At 43.2% G+C, this 24,324-nt stretch overlaps 2 protein-coding genes and 2 non-coding genes across 4 annotated transcripts; all 4 read left to right on the top strand.

Annotated features, from left to right (window-relative positions):
• Positions 1–382: 382 nt before the first annotated feature.
• On the top strand, positions 383–17,533 carry camk2a (calcium/calmodulin-dependent protein kinase II alpha). The gene is made up of 18 exons (XM_056595157.1): positions 383–541; positions 3,353–3,447; positions 4,278–4,337; positions 6,407–6,461; positions 7,046–7,111; positions 7,306–7,378; positions 8,244–8,346; positions 9,001–9,084; positions 9,289–9,383; positions 10,141–10,263; positions 11,593–11,676; positions 12,666–12,708; positions 13,713–13,753; positions 14,057–14,105; positions 14,599–14,674; positions 14,981–15,075; positions 16,047–16,275; positions 16,888–17,533. The coding sequence occupies exons 1-18, from the start codon at positions 480–482 to the stop codon at positions 16,889–16,891; spliced, it is 1,437 nt and encodes a 478-aa protein (XP_056451132.1). The 5' UTR covers positions 383–479; the 3' UTR covers positions 16,892–17,533.
• Positions 17,534–20,414: 2,881 nt separating this feature from the next.
• On the top strand, positions 20,415–23,927 carry rps14 (ribosomal protein S14). The gene is made up of 5 exons (XM_056595267.1): positions 20,415–20,516; positions 22,078–22,229; positions 22,324–22,485; positions 23,532–23,608; positions 23,825–23,927. The coding sequence occupies exons 2-5, from the start codon at positions 22,081–22,083 to the stop codon at positions 23,890–23,892; spliced, it is 456 nt and encodes a 151-aa protein (XP_056451242.1). The 5' UTR covers positions 20,415–20,516; positions 22,078–22,080; the 3' UTR covers positions 23,893–23,927.
• Positions 21,141–21,239, top strand: LOC130386762 (small nucleolar RNA SNORA26). The gene has a single exon (XR_008896210.1). It is a non-coding gene; the product is annotated as a small nucleolar RNA SNORA26 (small nucleolar RNA).
• LOC130386763 (small nucleolar RNA SNORA26) lies at positions 22,879–22,977 on the top strand. Its single transcript, XR_008896211.1, has one exon. It is a non-coding gene; the product is annotated as a small nucleolar RNA SNORA26 (small nucleolar RNA).
• Positions 23,928–24,324: the final 397 nt, after the last annotated feature.

Genomic DNA, 24,324 nt, shown 5'->3' with positions numbered 1-24,324 from the left:
ATTTAAATGTTGTATATTTTAGGTTTCTGTGCTCAAGCTCTCCGTCTGTCTTCCCGAGAGAAAAAGGAGGCAGTTGCTATGGCGACAGTTGGACTGTGTATGTGTGCACGGGAGAGAGAGGCACACAGAGAGACACACAGTCTGTGTTGCGATTGGTTGATAAGGAAGTTGATTGGGAGGGCTCAAATGACAGAAAACCTTTCTCTCTCTTTCACTCTTCTTCTCTTCTTGCTCCATCCATCTTTCATCCCTCTCTCTCCTGCTTGACACCAAGAGGACCAAGAAGGACCGGATTGCTGTCTTTCCCCACTGAGTGGCTGTTCCTTTTAGTTCATTCTTACTTGGGGATGGTGGTAGGTAGGTAGGAAGGTAGGGAGGGAGGTAGATGGACATCTGAATATTTAGACAGTGATAGAAAGGTAGAGAGAGCGACTCATCGGATTCCATCGCTGGGGAAACATCTGACACAACCCATCACCATGACGACGGTAATCTGCACCCGCTTCACAGAAGAGTTCCAGATGTTTGAGGAACTGGGGAAGTAAGTATTTTATGTAATCTATCCATTTTATCACCGTGGAAACTCATTAATGTTCTTGTTCTTGGAAGGACCCACCGTCCCTGTCCAACTCATGGCTTTAGGAGTCTACATGATTGATATCTACAATGAGTGCTTTGTGCCGGAACAATCTAGAAAGTGCGTTCTAGGATTGAGAATTAAAATGAGCATAGCTCGCGGATCAGGTGGAGAAGGTGGGAGGATGGAGGGAGAAAGCAGAGTGAGGGACCCTTCTGACCCCATCCCACTCTCCACCTACACACACAGGCACGCACACACACACAGTCCACCTACACACACAGGCACGCACACACACACAGTCCACCTACACACACAAGCACACACACAGACACGCTCCGCCTACCTACACTCACACACACTCCACCTACACACACGCACATACACACACACACACACACACACACGCTCCACCTACAAACCCAAATGCACACTTACACACACAGTCCACCTACACACACGTGCGCACACACACACGCGCTCACCTACCCACACGCACACACACTCCATCTACCCACACGCTCGCACACGCACACACACACACAATCTATCTACACGCACACACACACACACACACAATCCACCTACACACAGATGCACTCACACACACGTACACACACACACAGTCCACCTACACAAGCGCACACACAGACTTGTGCGCGCGCAGGCAGCTCAGAGAGTTACATAAGGTGTAGGTGGGTGGATGGGGAGGATTCAGGAGCCCCAGCAAGTTGTAATCAAGTCATCGTACAGAGCAGGAAGCGCGTTATGCTGCTTCTTGTAATGTTTCGTGTTATTTAATTGATAGCATTTTATTTATATTATATATCTATATTATGAATAAATGTATTGTTTTCCCCAGCTGTGTGCCTGTGTATGGACGTGTTCACATAGAGGTAGAAGATAGATAAATATTATATATATATATATAATTGTAAGTATATGATATTTTAGATTTATTAAATTGTTTAAGTTGTTTTCTGAAATGCAAGTGTTAAAAATCACAAACGAAAATATCTAATTTCCATAAGTAGTGGACCAAAGGACAACCACCATGCTACACCCACTATATAGCATAGCTAGCTGCACCCAATATGTAGCATAGTTAGCACCACCAAGTATGTAGCATAGCTACCGCCCCCACTAGGGTGTAGCATGGTAGTCCTAGCAGCTAGCACCACCCGTAAAGGCTAGCATGATGGCCCTAGAACCTAAAACCATCTCTAGGTTGAAGCAGGGTTGAGCGACCAAACATCCCTCCTAGGATGTAGTATGGTGGTGTTCCTACCTCACGCCACCCCTAGGGATTTAGCATGGTGGTCCTAGCAGGTAAAAACACCCCTAGGGTGTAGCATACTGGTCAAAGCAACATCAACCATAGGGGGTAATATGGTGATGGTCCTAGCAGGTCAGACTCTATTGCCCTGTAGAACGGGTCAGACTCTATTTACCAGTAGAGGAGGTCAGACTCTACTGACCTGTAGAACGGGTCTGACTATACTGACCTGTAGAACGGGTCAGACTATACTGACCTGTAGAACGGGTCAGACTCTATTTACCTGTGGAGGAGGTCAGACTCTATTGACCTTTAGAGGAGTTCAGACTCTATAGACCTGTAGAATGGGTCCGACTCTATAGACCTGCAGAATGGTTCAGACTATATTGACCTGTAGAGAGGGTCAGACTCTATTGACCTATATAGAAGGTCAGACTCTATTGACCTATAGAATAGGTCAGTCTCTATTGACCTGTAGGTCAGACTCTATTGACCTGTAGAACTCACCTTCTTCTGTCTATTCTCTCTAACTCCTTTCTTTCCTCATCCATCTCATCAACAGCTCTTTGACGACTGCTTGTTTTCCGAACACAGCGAGAGTGATCCCTCTTTTAAAGAAACTAACACTAAACCCATCTGAGGTGAAGAATTTAAGACCAGTCTTTCTTCCATCATTTATTCCCAAAAGATTCCAGTCTTTTCCCAGCTCTCTGCATATCTCCAGAGGGTTGCTGAACAACCCTCTGGACCCTCAGCAAGCAGAATCAACTGAGTCTCCATCAAAGATGAACTTCACACTGCTAGAACAGCCCCACTCTCCTCAATAGTCACTGTGTTGGACCTTTCAGCAGCCTTCGAACAAAGTGAACCACCAGATCATCCTACCACACGGATCTCCCCTACAGAGGAAATTGGAAAGAATCATGTCTGAAACTTGGAGTCCCAACACTGGGGTCCCTCAGGGTTCCGTTCTGGGTCCCATCTTAATCTCTCTGAACACCAAGTCACTGGGGTCTGGCATCCACTCACATTACTTTTCCTACCAAAGCTATACTGATGACAACGAATTCAGGGTTTTTAGAGGCCTGCAACCACGGTTGCAGTGGAAATTTATGTGTGTCTGGCTGACATCTCAGTGGTTGTCAACACACCACCCCAAGCTCAATCGGGTCCGGCATGAGCTCCTCTTCCCTAGGGAAGCCATCTACCATCAACGACTTCTCAATCAATATCAACCATTATGTGGTGCGTGCGACTCGGACAGAGTGTGACCCTGGATGGCCAGCTGTCCTTTGCTGCCTACATCGCTGATCGGCTATTGGAGTGTAGATTGCTGGCCATAAATGTCAATGGAATAACAATAAAGTATATAGAGCAATAAAGAGCAAAGAATTTACCCTGACTACTGTCCAAAGCCTCTGGATATGATATGTTACATGTATTTGTGTATACAGTATATGTATACATTGCTGAGTATTGTTACGTTGTGTTCCTGCCAGAGGGGCGTTCTCGATCGTCCGCCGCTGCGTGAAGGTGCTGTCAGGCCAGGAGTACGCTGCCAAAATCATCAACACCAAGAAACTCACCAGTAGAGGTCAGTAGAGTCATATAGTAATACCGTATAATACTTCTATATTACAATTTAATGCTATTATAATACCGTATAATACTGTATAAGGCTCCTATAATACCATACAATTTTAACAAAAATTATAATTTTCCAACATTACAATATAATAATCCTGTAGGACTGCTGTAATACCTTATTAAGTGCTGTTATATCATACTCCTATTGTTATACCATTTATAACTCATATAATACTGTCATACTCCTATAATATAGTTTAATACTCCTATGATACCTGAATACTCCTATAATACTACAAAATATGCCTATAATACTCAAATGCAAGACACGATATATGAAATCTACAACCTGCTCTCTTGATGCACTTAATCTAAGATGTTCCGGACTCTGTAGCATTCTGGAACATCTCTCCTTCCCAAGGGTCATTTTTCCTCTTAAACCCTTCCACTGTACAACAAAAGCACCCTGGTGGTTGTAGAGTTTATATAGCTCAGCTGCCTTTTGCTGCCAGGCGACTGAGCTACATAAAACCAACTCTAAAACATTAGGCCCACTAGCATCTCTTCAGTGGTTGCCCATACAATCACAAAATGTACTCATCAATTTTAAAGCACACCTACGACTAGCCCCAGTTTATAGATACATTATAATTTTATATTATCTAATTTATAGGTCAGTATCTATATAGTACCGAGCGTTAGATATATTATTATATAATACTACCCTGACTTGTGTATCTTTGCCTGTATCTATATAGTACAAAGCATTGTACTATGTAGATATATTATTAAATAATATACAGTAATTATCTTAATTTTCTGTATTTATTTTCTTAGACCACCAGAAGTTGGACCGAGAGGCTCGAATTTGTCGCTTACTGAAACACCCAAACATTGGTGAGTTGGATTACATCATGCTAATGCTACTGCTGCTCTATATATCTAACTACTGCTAGTATAAATATACATGTATATAACTATCTCTAGTATTACAACTCGCTTAACAGCTACTACTGCCACCAGAATACTGCTTTGTTATGTAATTGTTTGACTCAGAAGGATGCTTCCTAAAAAGGATGCTTCCTGAATAGGATGCTTCCTAAATATATTGCAAATATAGGTAGCTGGTGTGCAGTCCTAATGCACTTCTAAGCATAGGAAACATCTGTATAGCTTTGTATCTGTGTCTGGTTAGGATATCCCAGAAGGCTGTGCGGTAAGTTTATCATTTTTTTTATAAACAGGCATAATTACAAACATTTGTTAATGGTTATAACATATTTATAGGGTTAATTGCATTACATTTCTCAATGTAACATTGTTTATTTGACAGCTGCCATGTTTATTTTCTTTCCCTTATTAGGAAAGAAAACTGATTATTTTATTTAACTATTTATAATAAAAAACATTCATACGAGCATGATGCTACTAGATTAGCATCATGCTAGGTTAGCCTTCCTTCATGAACCACTCCAGAGTAGGCATCTAACAAGGAAGCTTACGAAATAGGCATCAAGATTATTGGATGCCTTCTCGCATTTGGGACATAATACTGCTCCTCCGCATGTATATATATATATATATAAATATATATATATATATATATACATACAGTATATACACATAAGTAGTTATCTATTAAACTATATATATATATACATATAGTTATATATTAATGAAAAACAGCACAGGGAAGTGCTTGTTTCAGCTTCAACCTCCTACACACTGTAGCCTAAGAGCCTGTGTGGGTGGGTGTGTGTGTGTGTGTGTGTGTGTGTGTGTGTGTGTGTGTGTGTGTGTGTGTGTGTGTGTGCGTGTGCGTGCGTGCGTGCGTGTGCGTCTGCGTGTGTGTGTGTGTGGGCGCACGTGTGTGCGTGTGTGTGTGTGTGTGTGTGTGTGTGTGTGTGTGTGTGTGTGTGTGTGTTTGTGTGTTTGTGTATGCGCGTGTGCGTGTGTATGTGCATGTGTTGGCATGCACGTGTGTGTGTGTGTGTCTTTTTGCGCGTGCACGTACCTGCATGTGTGTACATATTTGTGAAAGGTGGACTCCTCAGGATTGTTAGGTGATGGGAGAGAGGACCGGACTGTTCTGTGTTTCCATGGCGATGAGCAGAGCACTGTTCTTTGTTTCCATGGCGATGTGGAGAGAATGTATTTCATTTTGTGTCTTGTGTTTGCTCATATCAACAATATCAAGCGCACACAGACTGGCATAATCAGGGTTAGGGTTGAATCGAGTCCCTGGTTCTTGCCTACCGTGCTGCTATTGGCTCCAGCCCGTTCTACACCCAGAACCCCCCAACCCGTCACATCGAGGACCCCCCAGACCCCCATACACCCAGGACCCCCCAATCCGTCCAACAGGCTCTGGCCTGGGAGTTCTTATGAGCCATAAGGCGTCGACATAATGGAGCAGTAGAAGCTTTACATACACATAATGACTCAGAAGTAATGGCCGGTTCCTTTGTCAAAGCGTTTTAGGGAGGACGCCGTGTTCAGATATCGGTGTTGTTGATGATCAACAGCCTGGCTCTTCCTCCTACCTAGCCTCTGTTGATCACCGTGTACGGCTTGCAGCCATCGGGTCCTTTAGCTTCAACTCAATCCACTCTACGCAGACTAACCCCTTTAATAAGACTGCTAAACTCCTGATAAACTCCTGATAAACTCCAGACTACAACCTGATAGACTAGCACCTACGTTAGCGACATCGTTGTTGCCTAACGTTTGAAGCTTATGTGCATAACGGTGGAAATATTTGATCAGTGGGAGAGTTGGAGTTACAGACGAGTGGGCCTTGGAGTTGGTTTCTAGGCAACAGTTCTTTATGGTGAGGCCTACGTCTCTGTGTTCAACGGGACTGTAGACCAACCTTAACCAATTAACCAGTCAGGGTCACGGTAGCATCATGCACTCAAGAAGTTGCTGATCGTTATGTAAGCTTTCTGAATTTTGTTTCCTTTCAGTCCGTCTACATGACAGTATCTCAGAGGAAGGACACCATTATCTGATATTTGACCTGTGAGTTTCTACATTATCTCTCTGTCTCTGTCTATCTGTCTCTCTGTATCTCTCTCTGTCTCTCTCTAACTGTCCATATCTCTCTGTCTCTTTGTTTGTCCCTCTGTCTTTCTCTCTGTCTCTCTCTCTCTCTCTCCCTCTGTATTTTTTCCTCTATCTGTCTCTCTGTCTTTCTCTCTCCATCTCTCTCTCTCCATCTCTTTCTTTCTTTCTTTCTCTCTCTCTCTCTCTCTCTCTCTCTCTCTCTCTCTCTCTCTCTCTCTCTCTCTCTCTCTCTCTCTCTCTCTCTCTCTCTCTCCCCCTCCCCCTCTCTATCTCCCACACAATATGATTATGTTTTTTCTCTCCCTCTAACCATATGACTTAGCTATCTCTCTCGCTCTGTCCCTCACCATATGATTCTGTTGTCTCTCTCCCTCTAACCATATGAATTAGCTATCTCTCTCTCACCATGTAACATAGCTCTCTCTCTCTCTCTCTCCCAAAACATATGATTTTGTTGTCTCTCTTTCTCTCACAATAAGATTTTGCTGCCTCTCTCTTCCTCTCACCATATTATTATGTTGTCTTTCTCCCTCTCTAAGTGTAACTGGTGGAGAGTTATTTGAAGATATCGTAGCGAGAGAATACTACAGTGAAGCCGATGCCAGGTGAGTAAACGTACTCCCTCCTTGCCCCTAAGCATGACCCCTGACCCAAACTCATAGACTGTATAAGCCCTTCATGAAAACACCCTTCCTAACCCTGACCCCTGACCCTTGACCCATTTCTCTATAAGCTCTTCATGAGAACACCCATCCTAAACCCGAGCCCTGACCCCTAATTCGTCTTTGTATTTTTGCAGCCACTGTATCCAGCAGATATTGGAGGCGGTGCTTCACTGTCACCAGAGTGGTGTGGTTCACCGTGACCTCAAGGTACAACTTGTTTTAATCATATTCATATTCAATGTTTCTACCCTATACTGCACTGCAGCATGTGTCCACCTGTAGGCCTACCCCATACTGCACTGCAGCATGTGTCCAGCTGTAGGCCTACCCCATACTGCACTGCAGAATGTGTCCAGCTGTAGGCCTACCCTATGCTGCACTGCAGCCCATTCTCTCTACTGGAGGGCCCCCCCTTTGGGACGCTGGCATGTAGGTTCACCCGAGGGGATACTTCATAAAGACTTCCGTTTCCATAGGAAAGGGTACCGCTAGGGAACGTCCAGGACATTGAAAGGCACGATTTGGTCACTAGAAGGACACTGTAAGACCTGTTATCGAACGTTGCAGCTCAAGAGGGCTCGTCGTTATAATTACGGCATTAAGCAACGTGCCGGAGGGCACCTCATCAGTGCCTTCCCATGTGGCGGCATCCAATTAGAAGTCTCCGACGGTTGACCTCTAGAGTCCCCATGGCCCCGAGACGGATTCTGATTATTGTAATCTTCTTTGCTGCTCTCCCTTTACAGCTCTAGTATCTTACATACAGCAGCTTTAAACGTACGCTACATGCTTCTTCTTCTTTCGTGTAATTTCCTTTGGAACTATCACACAGGGATTGCTACATTCAGCAGCCATTTCAGTGTCTCTCCTCCAGCTGTACCAGGCCTCTACGGCCGTGTGGGGCGCCACAGGTCGGGCACTCGTTGATGATGCGTGAGACCGTCTGGGTAGCCCCACATTGGCAGGTGTCTGAGGGGCTTGATCCTGTCATTTTCTGGAAGGACTGGGTTCTCCCCCAGCTACATGCTAGTGTGGTACTGAAGATGATCATAACATGTGATTTCTATCGTAGCCGGAGAATCTGCTGCTGGCCTCCAAGTCAAAGGGGGCCGCAGTGAAGCTGGCTGACTTCGGCCTGGCCATCGAGGTGGAGGGGGAGCAGCAGGCGTGGTTTGGTAACCCCCGCTTCTTATAAATACTCTACATGTTGTAATAAGTACTCTAACTACACGTTTGAATAAATCCTATGTCTACACGTTTTAATAAATACTATGGCTACACGTTTTAATAAATACTATGCCTACATGTTTTGATAAATACTCTACATGCTTTAATGAATACTATATCTACACGTTTGAATAAATAAAATATTATTTCAGTTATTACATAGCCATACGTTGTTATAAATATGTTATATTTTAATAATACCCTATTTTCAAATTTACAAAAATACTTTTAATACAAAATCTTGTTTAACACTGTATGTGTGTGTGTGTGTGTGTGTGTGTGTGTGTGTGTGTGTGTGTGTGTGTGTGTGTGTCTGTGTCTGTGTGTGTGTGTGTGTGTGTGTGTGTGTGTGTGTGTGTGTGTGTGTGTGTGTGTGCGTGCGTGCGTGCGTGCGTGCGTGCGTGCGTGCGTGCGTGCGTGCGTGCGTGCGTGCGTGCGTGTGTACGTGCCTGCCTGCGTGCGTGTGTCTGTGTGCGTGTGTCTGTGTCTGTGTCTGTGTCTGTGTGTGTGTGTGTGTGTGTGTGTGTGTGTGTGTGTGTGTGTGTGTGTGTGTGTGTGTGTGTGTGTGTGTGTGTGTGTGTGTGTGTGTGTGTGTGTTACAGGCTTTGCTGGGACCCCTGGGTATCTTTCACCTGAGGTTTTGAGGAAGGATCCTTACGGCAAAGCAGTCGACCTCTGGGCCTGTGGTAAGTTCTATTGGCTCTATTCCATTTATGTTCTATACATCTTGTTTCCATAGGGTGCAACTCTATACATCTGGTTTCTATAGGGTGGAACTCTTTACGTCTTGTTTCTATAGGGTGTATCTCTTTACGTCTTGTTTCTATCAGGTGTGATTCTATACATTTTGTTTCTATGGGGTGTAACTCTATACATGTTGCTTCTATCAGGTGTGATTCTATACATCTTGTTGGTGGGGTACCCACCCTTCTGGGATGAAGATCAACATCGACTCTACCAGCAGATCAAGGCTGGAGCATACGATGTAATGATGTCATAGACCACATGACCTTAATGCTGTAATGATGTCATAGAACACATTACCTTAATGGTGTAATGATGTCATAGACCACATGACCTTAATTGTGTAATGATGTCATAGACCACATGACCTTTAATGGTGAAATGATGTCACAGACACATGACCTTAATTATGTAATGATGTCATAGACCACATGACCTTAATGATGTAATGATGTCATAGACCACATGACCTTAATGATGTAATGATGTCATAGACCACATGACCTTAATGATGTAATGATGTCACATACCACATCACCTTAATGATGTAATGATGTCATAGACCACAGGACCTTGATGATGTAATGTTGTCACAGACCACATGACCTCAATGATTTCGTAGATCACATGATCTTAATGACGTCATAGATCACATGATCTCAATGATTCCATAGATGACTTTAATTATGTATTTTTATAGATCTTGTGACCTTAATTATGTAATGTTATAGATCACATGACCTAGATGTTCACATGTTGATGATGTTATGCAGGTTTGCAAACCTCTGGGTAAGTAAGTAAGTAGCAAATCATCTTGATTTGCTACATTCTTTCCCAACACAATAATTAATGAGTGTTGTCAACATGCAAGTTGCACTGTTTAAATGTCAACACGTCAAAAAATACATTCAAAGCACAAAGAAGACATTTGAATTGCATCATATATTCATTTGATGTGTAAGACTAAGGGCTAAAATGGATGACTTAAACTTTTTAAGTTCCCCTCGCCGGAGTGGGACACGGTGACTCCAGAGGCCAAAGATCTCATCAACAAGATGCTGACGATCAACCCAGGAAAGCGCATTACTGCCGCAGAAGCCCTGAAGCATCCCTGGATCTCAGTAAGATTACCCCCCCCCACCCTAACTCAGGATCTCAGTAAGACTAACCCTCACCCTAACCCTCACCCTAACCTGTCGATCTTAGTAAGACCTTCACCCCCTCACCCCTAACCACTCCTAACCCCCTAACCCGTTAAAGCTATCCCATCACTGCTCCAGAAGCCCAGAAACAACCCAGTAAGATCTCAGTAACCCATGTCAAACTATTCCGATTTAGATTCATAATCTAACATTTTTAATAGAGTTGGATTATTCATATCATCCTTTTAGATGAATAATACCAAATCTGAAAGCAGACAAGCTGAAATTTGATTGAACTGCACATTTTACTTTTTTTTGCTTCAAATTTGGTTCGACCAATCGGTGCCTGGGTGCAGGTTTCTCTTAGATGGAACACAAACTCAGCACTACAGTGCACTAGGTGGGAAGAGAAGATAAAACGTCCTGTCCTGTCTGTCACTGACTTTCTAAAACAAAGTGCCTCTAATCCTCCTACGCCGTCTAGACTGGCTACTGTAGAAATACGCATATTAAAATACATTATTCAAATCCCCTTCTGAAAGTCACCCACGAAACAGTCAAGAAGGCGTAACTCTGCATAATTCAGCTCTCGATTTTTCAGGATCTGTCCCGTTTCCCCCCAGAGGTTCTTACATAACAGAGTAGGATAACATAACAGGGATAACAGTTACCCCAACCTTCACCCCCTTACCCCCTTGATCTACCCCTGACCCTGATCCTCACTCAAACTCAAACTCTTCCCCTAACCCTGATAAACCCCAGGAACCTAGCCCTAACCCTAACCCTTACTCCTCTCCTAACCCTAACTCCTCTTCTCACCCTAACTCTTCCCCTAACCCTCACACCCCAGGGATCCAAACCTAAGCCTAACTCTCCCCATCCCTAACACCCCATGATCCTACCCTAACTACTCCCTTAACTCCTCTCCTACCCTAACTCGTCTCCTAACCCTCACCCTAACTCATCCCCTAAACCTCCCGCTTCCCCTCACCCTAACCCTAACTCCTCCCCTAACCCTAACTCCTCCCCTAACCCTAACTCCTCCCTTAACCCTAACACTTCCCCTAACCCTAACTCTTCTCCTACCCTAACTCCTCCCCTAACCCTAACCCTAACTCCTCCCCTAACCCTAACTCCTCCCCTAACCCTAACTCCTCCCCTAACCCTAACTCTTCTCCTACCCTAACCCCTCCCCTAACCCTCCCTCTTCCCCTGACCCTATCCCTAACTCCTCCCCTAACCCTAACCCTAACTCCTCCCCTCTCCCTACCCCCCCCAGACTCCTAACATGGTCTCTCTCTCCTCCAGCACCGCTCTACGGTGGCTTCCTGCATGCACCGACAAGAGACTGTGGAGTGTTTGAAGAAATTCAACGCCAGGAGAAAGCTCAAGGTAAGCTAGAGCTTCAGTGTACCATTAGCTTGGTGGCGGGGGAACGAGCCAGCCATCAAGCTGGATGAATAATTAAAACATCAATAAATAAAGACACGACTGGATTACTGTTTCCTGTGTTCCCCGGAAGGTAAAGGGGATATGATGCCATTAAGGGGCAATCAAAGGAATCACACCGGTCCTTTGAATAAAACTAAGTATTTCTCTGGGTTTGAACAATGATGGAACCATTTCTGTCAATGTTGGTACACAACTCAACATAAGATGTAACATAGGTGGCGTTGTTGTTAGCTATTTGAATGTGGAAATGTTGCGTATAATACCTTCAGCCTATCAACTAACCCATTATAATTGACCCTACTTGGCTAAATAGCCAAGCCGGTGTCTTAAGACTGTTGGACACTTATTAGCATGTTCCCATGTGCATGGCTGTGTGTGACAGACACAGCCAAACCACTAAGAGCCTGGCTCATGATCAGGGCCGCTGCTGGCCGTTTTGGTGCCCTACGCGAGGGGGAACCCCTTTTTATATATTAGGTAAAAACATCTAATTTGCCGAAATTGAGTGATAGGTTATACAATTAAGAACAAACAACGGTGTGCCTCTTCATAACTAATTTACATATTTTTTTAATTCAATAATGTATTATTTTTTTTTTTTTACAAACCTTAATTTTTGGCGCCCCCTCAGGTACTTGGTGCCCTACGCACTCTGCGTACTCTGCGTATAGAGAGCGGCGGGCCGGCTCATGATGCCACAGTTAGACTACAATGTGCCGTTGATGGCGTTACCTTTCAGCGAATCCCTCTGTCATACCAACCTCCTTGCTGGGAAAAGAGTAAAGGAAAATAGTTTATTAAGATGAACGCTTCCAAAGCAAAGGGGATTCAGACCGCCCACCAACCCTTATCTGTACTTATGTTTCGATTAGTAACATCAGGTTGTGTTGCAGGAATGATACCTGGTAACTTTGTTTTTCTGACTTTAGGGAGCCATACTAACCACCATGTTGGCCACCAGGAATTTCTCAGGTAAGAGAACCGCTTTGACCACTAACCCCAACCCTTATCACCTTATGACCCCAACCCTTATCACCTTATGACCCCAAGATCCAACACCGTATGACCTCAACATCTATCCCCTCATGACTAACCCCAGCCCTGCATAGTGTAGGGCTATAGTCTGCCTGCGGTCAATAGTTGACTATGTTGTTTCATTGTGTCCATAGTAGATTAGTTCCAGAGGCCGAGTTAGTTATTAACTCAACTGGGCAGTTAGTGTGTGTGTGTGTGTGTGTGTGTGTGTGTGTGTGTGTGTGTGTGTGTGTGTGTGTGCGTGTGCGTGCGTGCGTGCGTGTGTGTGTGTGTGTGTGTGTGTGTGTGTGTGTGTGTGTGTGTGTGCGTGTGTGTATGCATCTGTCACACACACACACACACACACACACACACACACACACACACACACACACACACACACACACACACACACACACACACACACACACACACACACACACACACACACAAAAGTAGGGGTCAGTCCCCTTAATGGAAACTTAATACCGGACGCACAGACACACAGACACACACCGTATCTATTGATAGCTGTAGCTAGGAGGAACCACTGGGGAGGGGAGGGTAGAGAGAGAGAGAGGGGTTGACAGAGAGACAGAGGGAGAGCAGAAGAGAGGGCAGGAATGTGCTCTCTCTCTTTCCAGACCTCTGACCAGTGGGCCAGACCTCCTCTGGTCGCTGAGTCTGGAAACACGAGCGTGAAGAAAATACGGAAAAACTGCCTCCAAAACCGAATCCAGAATTTGAGGACATTTAGAATGACCCCGGCCCCCCACCCCTCCCTGCTGTTGTAGTGAGCTAGTCGGGGAATAGAACCACCACACACACAGGCTCCTTCTGAGGGGTGCCTTGCTCAAGAGCTATGGTAGCTCATCTCTTCTCCTCTCTTCTCCTCCCTTCGGTCCCTTTTTCTCTCACTCTTCTACTCCTCCTCCTCCTCCTCATTCTCTTCCCTCGCTCAGGAGGGAAGAGTGGGGCCAACAAGAAGACTGACGGCGTCAAGGTAAGAGGCTTCTGTGTTCTATATTCCATTTTATGTTGGATTCTATATTCTATTCTATATTATATTCTGTGTTAAATTCTTTATTCCTTATTACAAAGAAAGAGTCTTCTATATTCTATACTATATTCTGTCGTATATAACATATTAGATATTTGATATAAATGTACATTTGAAATAGATAGAAATCTGAAAGAAATTAGATATAGGTGTTTTTAAGATTTTATATAAGGGTTAGGGTTAGGGCTAGGGTTATATGTATTATGAACCTTAATTGATCCTAGTTGTTGTCTTTCATGGTCTCAGGAATCATCAGAAAGCACCAACACAACCATAGAAGATGAAGACACACGAGGTACACACACACACACACACACACAAACACACAGACACACAGAAGCACAAACACACACACACACACACACACACACACACACACACACACACACACACACACACACACACACACACACACACACACACATGCACAGAGAATCAAAGCTAGCTATCTTTTTTATGCTACCTCAGTTAATTAAAAGTAACATAAAAGGAAAATCATAAAGTTATGATTGTTGTTATAATATATGCACATGCCGTGACCATGACCTAAACTGAGCAAATCTGAGGTTCATTGAAAGGTATTTTAGTAAATAAAGCATGAAATAAAACCAATGCCAAGGACCTTTGATGAAATAATCCGAAATAAAACTATGAAATAAACTAAATATAGATCCACCTATCACTAACATATTAACCTACAGCGTTTAGGGTTATATGTATCAAACTATACTGGGGAAAATCACGTTAATCGTACAATTGACTCATGTTGTTTTTGTCTGCTCCTGCAGTGAGGAAACAAGATATAATCAAAGTGACTGAACAGCTCATCGAGGCAATAAGCAACGGAGACTTTGAGGGCTACACGTAAGGCTCTTCCATTATCTCTAACCCTAACTACATAACCATCATCTTTCACCCTACCCCTAACCCATATCTCTCCCATCTCTAACCCTAACTACACAACCGTCATATATCACCCAAACCCATCTCTCACCCTAACTACACAACCATCGTCATTCACCCTAAAACGAATCCATCTCTCACCCTAACCCATCTATAACCTTAACCACATAACCCATATCTCTCCCCCTAACCCATCTCTCCCAACCACACCACCATCATTCCTGACCCCTCACCTGTTGTCTGTCCCTCTGTTCCTGGATCTCTCAGGAAAATGTGTGATCCAGCGGTGACCGCGTTTGAGCCTGAAGCGCTGGGGAACCTGGTGGAAGGTCTAGACTTCCATCGCTTCTACTTTGAGAACCGTGAGTACAAAAATGTATTATATATACGCTACTGTTCAAAAGTTTGGTGTCACTTAGAAATGTCCTTATTTTTTAAATAAAAGCCCTGTTTTTTTCAATGAAGATAACATTAAATTAATCAGAAATACACTCTAGATATTGTTAATGTGGTAAATGACTATTATAGCTGGAAACTGCAGATTTTTAATGAATTTCTACAAAGGTGTACAGAGGCCCATTTCCAGCAACCATCGCTCCTTTTTTATTCTAATGGTACATTGTTTAGCTTATCGTGTTAAAAAGCGTATCGATGATTAAAGACCCTTGTGTTGTTATGTTAGCACAGCTGAAAACTGCTGAATAGAAGTGTGAGTTTTCATGGAAAAATGAGGTTCAAATATTTTGACACTGTCCTTTTGGTTACCCCCAGCCAACAGTATGTCTTTGTGTCTCTCTGTCCATCTTTGAGTCTGCCTCCCTGCCTCCCTGCCTCCCTGCCTCCCTGTCTGTCCGTCCGTTCGTCCGTCCGTCCGTCCGTCCGTCCGTCCGTCCGTCCGTCCGTCCGTCCGTCCGTCCGTCCGTCCGTCCGTCCGTCCGTCCGTCCGTCCGTCCGTCCGTCCGTCCGTCCGTCCCTCTGTCTGTCCGTCTGTCTGTCTGTCCGTCCCTCTGTCTGTCCGTCCGTCTGTCTGTCTGTCTGTCTGTCTGTCTGTCTGTCTGTCTGTCTGTCTGTCTGTCTGTCTGTCTGTCTGTCTGTCTGTCTGTCTGTCTGTCTGTCTGTCTGTCCGTCTGTCTGTCTGTCTGTCTGTCTGTCTGTCCGTCTGTCCGTCTGTCCGTCTGTCTGTCTGTCTGTCTGTCTGTCTGTCTGTCTGTCCGTCCCTCTGTCCGTCCGTCTGTCTGTCTGTCTGTCTGTCTGTCTGTCTGTCTGCCTGTCTGTCTGTCTGTCTGTCTGTCTGTCTGTCTGTCTGTCTGTCTGTCTGTCTGTCTGTAAGCAGTGTGGTCTAGGAACAGTAAGCCGGTCCACACCACTATCCTCAACCCCCACATCCACCTGCTGGGGGAGGAGGCGGCCTGCATCGCCTACATCAGGGTCACTCAGTACATCGACCCCAACGGAACCCCCAGGACCGCCCAATCAGAGGAGAGCAGGGTGTGGCATCGTAGGGACGGGAAGTGGCAGATCGTCCATTTTCACCGCTCAGGGTCGGCCTCCACGCTCAGCAAGTAAGAGACCCTAACCTACTAACGCTTTAAACCCTAATATACTAAGACTTTAAACGCTAACCAAGTGAGACCTTAAACCCTAACCTGCTAAGACTTTAAATCATAACCTACTAACACTTTAAACCCTAATATACTAAGACTTTAACCATAACCTTCTAAGACTTTAAACGCTAATATACCAAGACTTAAACCCTAACAAGACTTTAAGGCCCAATCCCATTTCTGCCCCTTACCCCTTACCCTTACCCCTCCCCCTTGTTTTGAAGGGGTAAGGGGAAGGGGTAAGGGGTAGAAATGGGATTGGTCCTAAGGCTCAATCCCATTTCTACCCCTTACCCCTTCCCCTTGTTTTGAAGGGGTAAGGGGAAGGGGGGAGGGGTAGAAATGGGATTGGTCCTAAAGCTCAATCCCATTTCTACCCCTTACCCCTTCCCCTTGTTTTGAAGGGGTAAGGGGAACGGGGGAGGGGTAAGGGGTAGAAATGGGATTGGGCCTAAACCCTAACTGTCCTGAGACCCTAACCGTGCATGACTTGAAACCATCACCCGCCTAGAGTTCAAACCCGAACATACTAAGAGTTGAACCATGTTGTTCTTGTACCTTCACCTCCAGTTAGCTGATCTTCACAAGGAGCTTCGACGGATCTGACCGAGACTGACAGCATGTTGATGAAGCCAGTTGTCTTTGGGAAGAAGTACCAAAACTAACCAATCAAATGATGAGGCTGCCCCTCTCCACCTGCTCTGCGGCCTCTGGTTGGACGGTTGTTGGGAGTTAGCTTCAGTATTGACCAATCAATCATGCCAGTACAAGACAGAAGATTACACCATCTGTACAACAAATGTGTCACCTGTAGACCACAACATACTACACATGTAGACCGCAACATAGTAGACATGTTCACCACAGAATGTTACACATGTGCACCACAGAATATAAAGGTTTGGAAAAGGTTCATTTTACGGTAAATGTGTTTACCGTCAGGTTTGTTCCAGAGTAATCAAACTTCTAATGGCTGCTTTCATTTAGTCCTTCCTCTCACTGTTCTTCCACTCATCCTAGGTCTTCCCATTTTATCAACACCTTCAAACCAAGCAGTACTAGGCACCACTCTCCCAAGTACAACTACTACTACTTCTACTACTGAGTACCACTAGGGCACCCCTCTACCAAGTACTACTGCAAAGTCTACTGATCTATCTAGCTATCAATCTAGAACTTGACCTATCACTCGAGTTATCTATCTATCTATCTATCTATCTATCTATCTATCTATCTATCTATCTATCTATCTATCTATCTATCTATCTATCTATCTCTTTCTCTCTCCCTCTGTCTCTCTTTCTTTATCTATTTAACTAGCTGTTTATCTCTCTGTCTCTCTCACTTCCTCTTTATCTATCTAGTATCTATCCATCAATCTTTCTCTGTCTTTCTTTCTTTCTCTCTCTCTCTCTCTCTCTCTCTCTCTCTCTCTCTCTCTCTCTCTCTCTCTCTCTCTCTCTCTCTCTCTGTCTCTCTTTCTCTTTCTCTCACTCTGTCTCTCTGTCTCTCTATCTCTGTCTCTCTCCTTATCTGCTATCTTTCCATTTATCTATCTATCTAACGATGGCTCATATCAGTTGAACCGAACGTTATGAGCATGTCAAGCTCATTAACGTAGTGTGTGTGTTTGCGTGTCTAGTTGAAGTGTGAGTGTGTTTTGGATTTTACGTATTGAGCTAGTTTTGACGTGTTTTAGTGAATCCAGGATTAATTTATTGTGAAACTGGTTTGTGAGTTCCGCCTCGTGGCTCCATATCTATTTACTAGGGTTAGGGTTAGATATAGGGTTTGATTTGGGGTATTTCTAACCCTAACCCATATCTATTTACTCTTCCTCTGGAAATGTACTTGTTTTGTTTCAAGTGACTTGACCTTATCCTTTGGTTTAATGCATGCTTGAATGGGAATTTGTGTTTTGATATGGTTGCTGTGACAATTTAAAGTTTACACTGCTTTTGTTGCTGATGAGTTAGCATGTTTCAATCAAAACAAGTGTTTTAGTCACAAAGTAGAACATTTTGAAGGTGCACTTGGTGATTTAGAGCTATATTACCTGTAGGTTTATAAAAAAGGTATTGGTTTTCTACCTTTGCCAGAATATTTTCCATGATGATGAATGTATATCTACATCTAAACGCGATATTAATTAATTTGATCTATATTGCTTTTCTATGTGAACACTTTTAATGTTCAGTGAAATGCTCTAGGGCGGGTGTTACCTCAAATAAACATGACATTGATTGTATCAAGCCGCTAGGGTGAATACACGTTTACTCTAACCTATAGGTCAAGGTTATACCTAAATCCAGGTTACAGGAATATGGTCATCGTTTTTTAGGGAAATGTATTTAATCTACAAGCTGTGTTAAATCATGGAAGAAAAATTATTTGGATCAGGGTTTAAACCTGTTTGCCAACTCCTACCCTAACATAACCATATATTTATTTAATACTTTAGTAAATATATTAAATTCAGACAAATAAACGTATACTTCTCACATACAGGCAATAATTCAACACTTTAACACTCATTTTTAGAATAGAGGATCCTTTTAAATTATTAAACTTGCATAAATTACAACAATTTGATACTTATATAGTATAGTAAAATGATGTCAACCATAGAAAGAATTATTAAGAGGCTTTTTTTTCATCATCTGTTATAATCTGTAATTTTATAGATTAGATTAGAGATTAATTAGATTATAACATGTTTAAGGGTTATCTACAACTATCTATTTGTTACCTTTAAAGGTTAAATATATGGTGTCATTCTTAATGACTGAGGCAATTTACTCTGGTTGAATGTTGTTACATGATGAATATTAATATTCTGATGCTCTGCTACATTGTTTTATAAATATGTGTAAAACTGTCTGTTACAAAGAGAATGCCAATGACACAAATGAGGTCTTTATAAAGTTGTACACCACTATTAAGACGATGCTAAACTTAATTCCAGCTTGATTTAATGGTGCATGCCACGTCAGTTCCATGCTTCAAGTGATGTTTGTTGATATCTCCTTATAAAGCCATGCTGTAGTGTAGTGCTTTCATGGCAGATTATCAGATACATTCTGAATAAACCATCCCAATAAAGGTACTGTGCACTTCTGACGTATGTCTGTTTCTTCAGTTTTCACTCAAATGTAAATGTATTATTCAACATGCATGTCAAATGGAACATTTAATAAATGATCTATAGTATACCAATTATCTATATGAACATGATACATTATATAAACCCGTTCCAGTTAGACTATGTGCTGTAACTGATTCTATTGAATCACAAAATGTCTCCCTCTAGAGAGTTATGGCACAACCGTTTAGGGTCCAAAATGGTCGAGATTCTATGGGAAAAAAATAGATTTATTGATTATCTTATCTGAAAGAAAATAGATATCCAATATATCTAATAACTCAACAATGTTTGGAGGACTAGTTATTGTAAATTGAACCCTACGTTGCATCTTTAATTCCATGCTATATATATATATATATATATATATATATATATATATTATTTTTACTTCATTCATTTCTATTTTATTGTTATCCCTGTACCTTTCTGACATATGATGTAAATTAATAAAAATAGGCCTATGTATAATATAGAATGTGTATATCATATATCTATATCTATCTATCTTTCTATGTATATAAGTATGCACACACGCGCACGCACGCAGGCAGTCAGGCAGGCAGGCAGGCAGGCCGGCCGGCCGGCACGCACACACACACGCACGCACACACACCAACACACACACACACACACACACACACACACACACACACACACACACACACACACACACACACACACACACACACACACACACACACACCCACACTATACTATATTGTTTCATGTATATTATATACTGTATGAATATAGTTTGTGTTTTAGACGTGTTTTACACCTTAGATATATATATTTTTTTTATATTGTATTCCAATTATATATTAAATACATTGAATTGTATTTAATTTTATTAACATAATATGGCAGAACAGTACAAGGACAACAATAAAATCACAACAACGTTGATCTATTCAACAGAATAATGTATTATGCACATCCCGAATGCGCTGGATACGAAGTGACGACACAATTTCCGCGTCGGAACGGTTGAACTTTGCCACCGGTAGCGGAAGTTCTTTCCTTTCCTGTTTCTGCTTCGAAGAGACACACCAAGGTATAGAACCTGCACTTTGATATCCGTTTAAAATCTTAATATTAGGTAACCATCCGAACATATTTATGTGTTAACTTGAATTTGTACATGTATTGTTTCACATAAATGCCTTTATTTTATTCCCACATGATCTCGAAGTGTTTGTTTTGTGCGTGTGTTGGCTCTGCGCGAATCGACGCGTCGGTGATTCCTCCGTTACTCTGTTACTGTGTAGGAGACAAGACACGATTTAAATATTAACATTTCATTTAAATAAGGCTCGGAAAACGTATATCATGTCGAAATCGTGTAGGTCTGGACCAATGCATACGACTCGGGCTTAACTTGATGCTAATGGCATTGGCGGCTGAGCTTCATTCAGCCTATAATCAGGAGCTACACGCTGTAACGTTATGGATATGAAACGAGGCTATATGAAATATGGTTTAAGTACTGCTACTCTGTCACACTGCTGCTTTTATTAAGGGTAGTTGGATCATACATAGCACTTGTGTACCTAAGGTCATGACTGATGACTATTGCTGGATATTAGCAGATGCCTTGACCAAGCGTCCTTTTTTTCAAAGTGCTTTATCGTATAAGAATGCAGCATCTGTCGCCCCCTTTATTGCCCATCCTGGACCTGTGTCCTTGATGTTTAAACACAGGGGGTAAAGTATCTCTCCCCTAAACCTGTGGTGGAGGCTCAAGCCCTCGCTTCGGATCCTGTCGGGAGAAACAAGCCACCGTTTAGTAGTACATGCAGTTGGATGTAGTTTTATTAATGGTAGTTGGATCATACATAGCACTTGTGTACCTAAGGTCATGACTGATGACTATTGCTGGATATTAGCAGATGGGCTGCTTTGACCAACCGTTAGATATCAACTTCAAACTAGTTGTTTCAAACGTTTATATTGCCCAGTATTGAAAATATAAGTTATCAGATTTAATGATGCCAAACTCGCACCCAATGGATAGCATGGATCATCCTTTAGGTATTGGCATGCCTTTTGAGGTTTCACTCAAATCCACCTGTATGGGCACATTTCTGTCAATAATTTGGCCTAGCATTCAATCACTTTAAGAAGACTTCCACAGAAAGTTGTTCATAAAAGAGCTCGTCATTAAACACTCAGTTAGATTTGGAGGGAATTGTGAATATGGTCGCTATACACTACCTTAATGCTGATGCAAGCATCCATGGTCAGATTTCTCCACCAAAGTTGTATGTTTACCAAGTTGGAAGTATTCTGTGAAGTTGCATCTTAAAAAATAATCGTGCCTGTATGCTTCTATGTGCAAGTAGTTGTATTGTTTATTATGAAATGCTGGCTAAGGTACCCGACAGAGCAGTGTAAGCATGCTGCATCTGGGAATTAATTGGATCGGACTTTGAAAGCTTTTTGCATCATCACAGGAATGTTTTGCATGAGAGGTCGTACAGTTAAGCCAAAGAAGCCTTCTGTGTTTCCAGTCACCTCCTAGATGTGCCGATTGTTATCGTAGGCTCCATCTTGCTGCACACCAGACCATGGCCCTACACTAGACCCTAACCCTGTCCTGCTTTCTCTCTCTCCAGACTATGGCTCCCCGTAAAGGCAAGGAAAAGAAGGAGGAACAGGTGATCAGCCTCGGACCCCAGGTGGCAGAAGGAGAAAATGTCTTCGGTGTTTGTCACATCTTCGCTTCTTTCAACGACACTTTTGTCCACGTCACCGATCTCTCCGGAAAGTAAGTCATCCTCCTTGAGGTTATCTTTAATATGTCTTCTCTGGCATCCCCTACCCCAGTGTGTCTAACTTGTTTGTCATGCGCGGGTTTCCAGGGAGACGATCTGCCGAGTGACCGGCGGTATGAAGGTGAAGGCAGACAGAGATGAGTCTTCCCCGTACGCCGCCATGTTGGCCGCACAGGACGTCGCTCAGCGCTGCAAGGAGCTCGGCATCACCGCCCTGCACATCAAGCTCAGAGCCACCGGAGGAAACAGGTAGGACATGAACTGAAAGTAGGACTGAAAGCCGGCTGCGTCACGGTTTTGCTGTACTACAAACCGGGTGGGACATGGTTATACAGTACTACACACCGGGTGGGACATGGTTATACAGTACTACACACCGGGTGGGACATGGTTATACAGTACTACACACCGGGTGGGACATGGTTATACAGTACTACAAACCGGGTGGGACATGGTTATACAGTACTACAAACCGGGTGGGACATGGTTATACAGGACTACAAACCAGATGGTCTAACCAAACCTTGTTGTAAACTATTCTCTAATGGTCTGCCCTCGTTAGTAAAACTACCTTGTTTTCAAAGTGCTTTATCGTATAAGAATGCAGCATCTTTCGCCCCCTTTATTGCCCATCCTGGACCTGTGTCCTTGATGTTTAAACACAGGGGGTAAAGTATCTCTCCCATAAACCTGTGGTGGAGGCTCAAGCCCTCGCTTCGGATCCTGTCGGGAGAAACAAGCCACCGTCTAGTAGTACATGCAGTTGGATGTAGTTGATGGCATTGGCATGTGTTGAACAAATGCAACATTATTTTAATATTTTTCCACATCAATGACTGTTCTAAAGGGATGTTTGTGACTTATTGGGCTACTATACCTAAAATAAGTGATAACTTACTAAAGGGTGGTTACTTGTGACTTAATCAATAACTCTGTGCACTTAAACAATTTGTAGACCTACTTATTCAAAACATAGGACGTGTTTTACCAGTGTTCATAATGCCTGTTCTGACGGGGAAAGCTTGATGCCTAAGGAAAGGCTGCTCCACGACCTATTGGAACAGCGCTCCAGTTAAAGAGCTACTCGCTGGTCCAGTTGCCCTGGCATCCTAGTACACTTTGAACACTAACCCTTCTATTGACAGACTCTGTCTGTAGCTGGGGGGTGTGAGTATCTTCAGCTGGGTTGTACAACCGCTCACCCTAACGGAATATTCCTGAGATGCGATCAGGGGTGAGGGAACCGACTCAGTATACACAAACGGGCGAGACCCTAACTTCGGGTTTGTTTCCAGGACCAAGACCCCCGGCCCTGGCGCTCAGTCCGCTCTGAGGGCTCTGGCTCGCTCTGGGATGAAGATCGGCCGTATTGGTACGTAGCACCTGATCCACGACACGTTGGACACCATCCATACCGCTTCTAAACCACAATTAACACCCATTATCCACTTACAAACCACATCACACACCACCTCTGTACATTTGTTTTGCCCCTCTACTAGATGTATTTTGGTCCCGGTACTGAATGTTGTTCCTCTACTGGATGCATTACCGTTGCAGTGCTAATATAAATGTTTCCTCTCCACAGAGGATGTGACCCCAATCCCATCCGACTCTACCCGCAGAAAGGGAGGTCGCCGTGGTCGGCGTCTGTAGGATGATCTTTCTTTCAATAAAATGTTCGATTCCAACCTCATTGGTCCTTTTCCTTTTGTTTACATTTCAAGGACAACTGTTAAGGCCAACATATTAACTCAGGAATAGAACATAGATGGGCAGATCAATATAATCACATATGTGCATATTTATATATGTGTACACGGGTCCACTTCTATGTACCGTGGTGACCAGGAATGTAATAGATTGATAAATTAAGAAGCAACCCATTAATGTAATCCCGATGGGGTGCATATACACATTCTAAGTACACACACAGAGATCAAATGCATGATGCTGGGTACTTAAACAAATTCTTTGAAAAATACCTTTATACTTTTTATTCTAGAATCCATATATTTTGTGTTTAATTACATGACGATACATGATTAAGAGTATGTAGTGAGCAAAAAGGAGGCAGAATAGAAACAG

Source organism: Gadus chalcogrammus, chromosome 7 (assembly GCF_026213295.1).
Source record: "Gadus chalcogrammus isolate NIFS_2021 chromosome 7, NIFS_Gcha_1.0, whole genome shotgun sequence".
In the NCBI taxonomy this organism is placed as follows: domain Eukaryota; kingdom Metazoa; phylum Chordata; class Actinopteri; order Gadiformes; family Gadidae; genus Gadus; species Gadus chalcogrammus.
The sequence above is the reverse complement of the archived record's forward strand: the minus strand, read 5'-3'. Positions and strand labels throughout refer to the sequence as shown.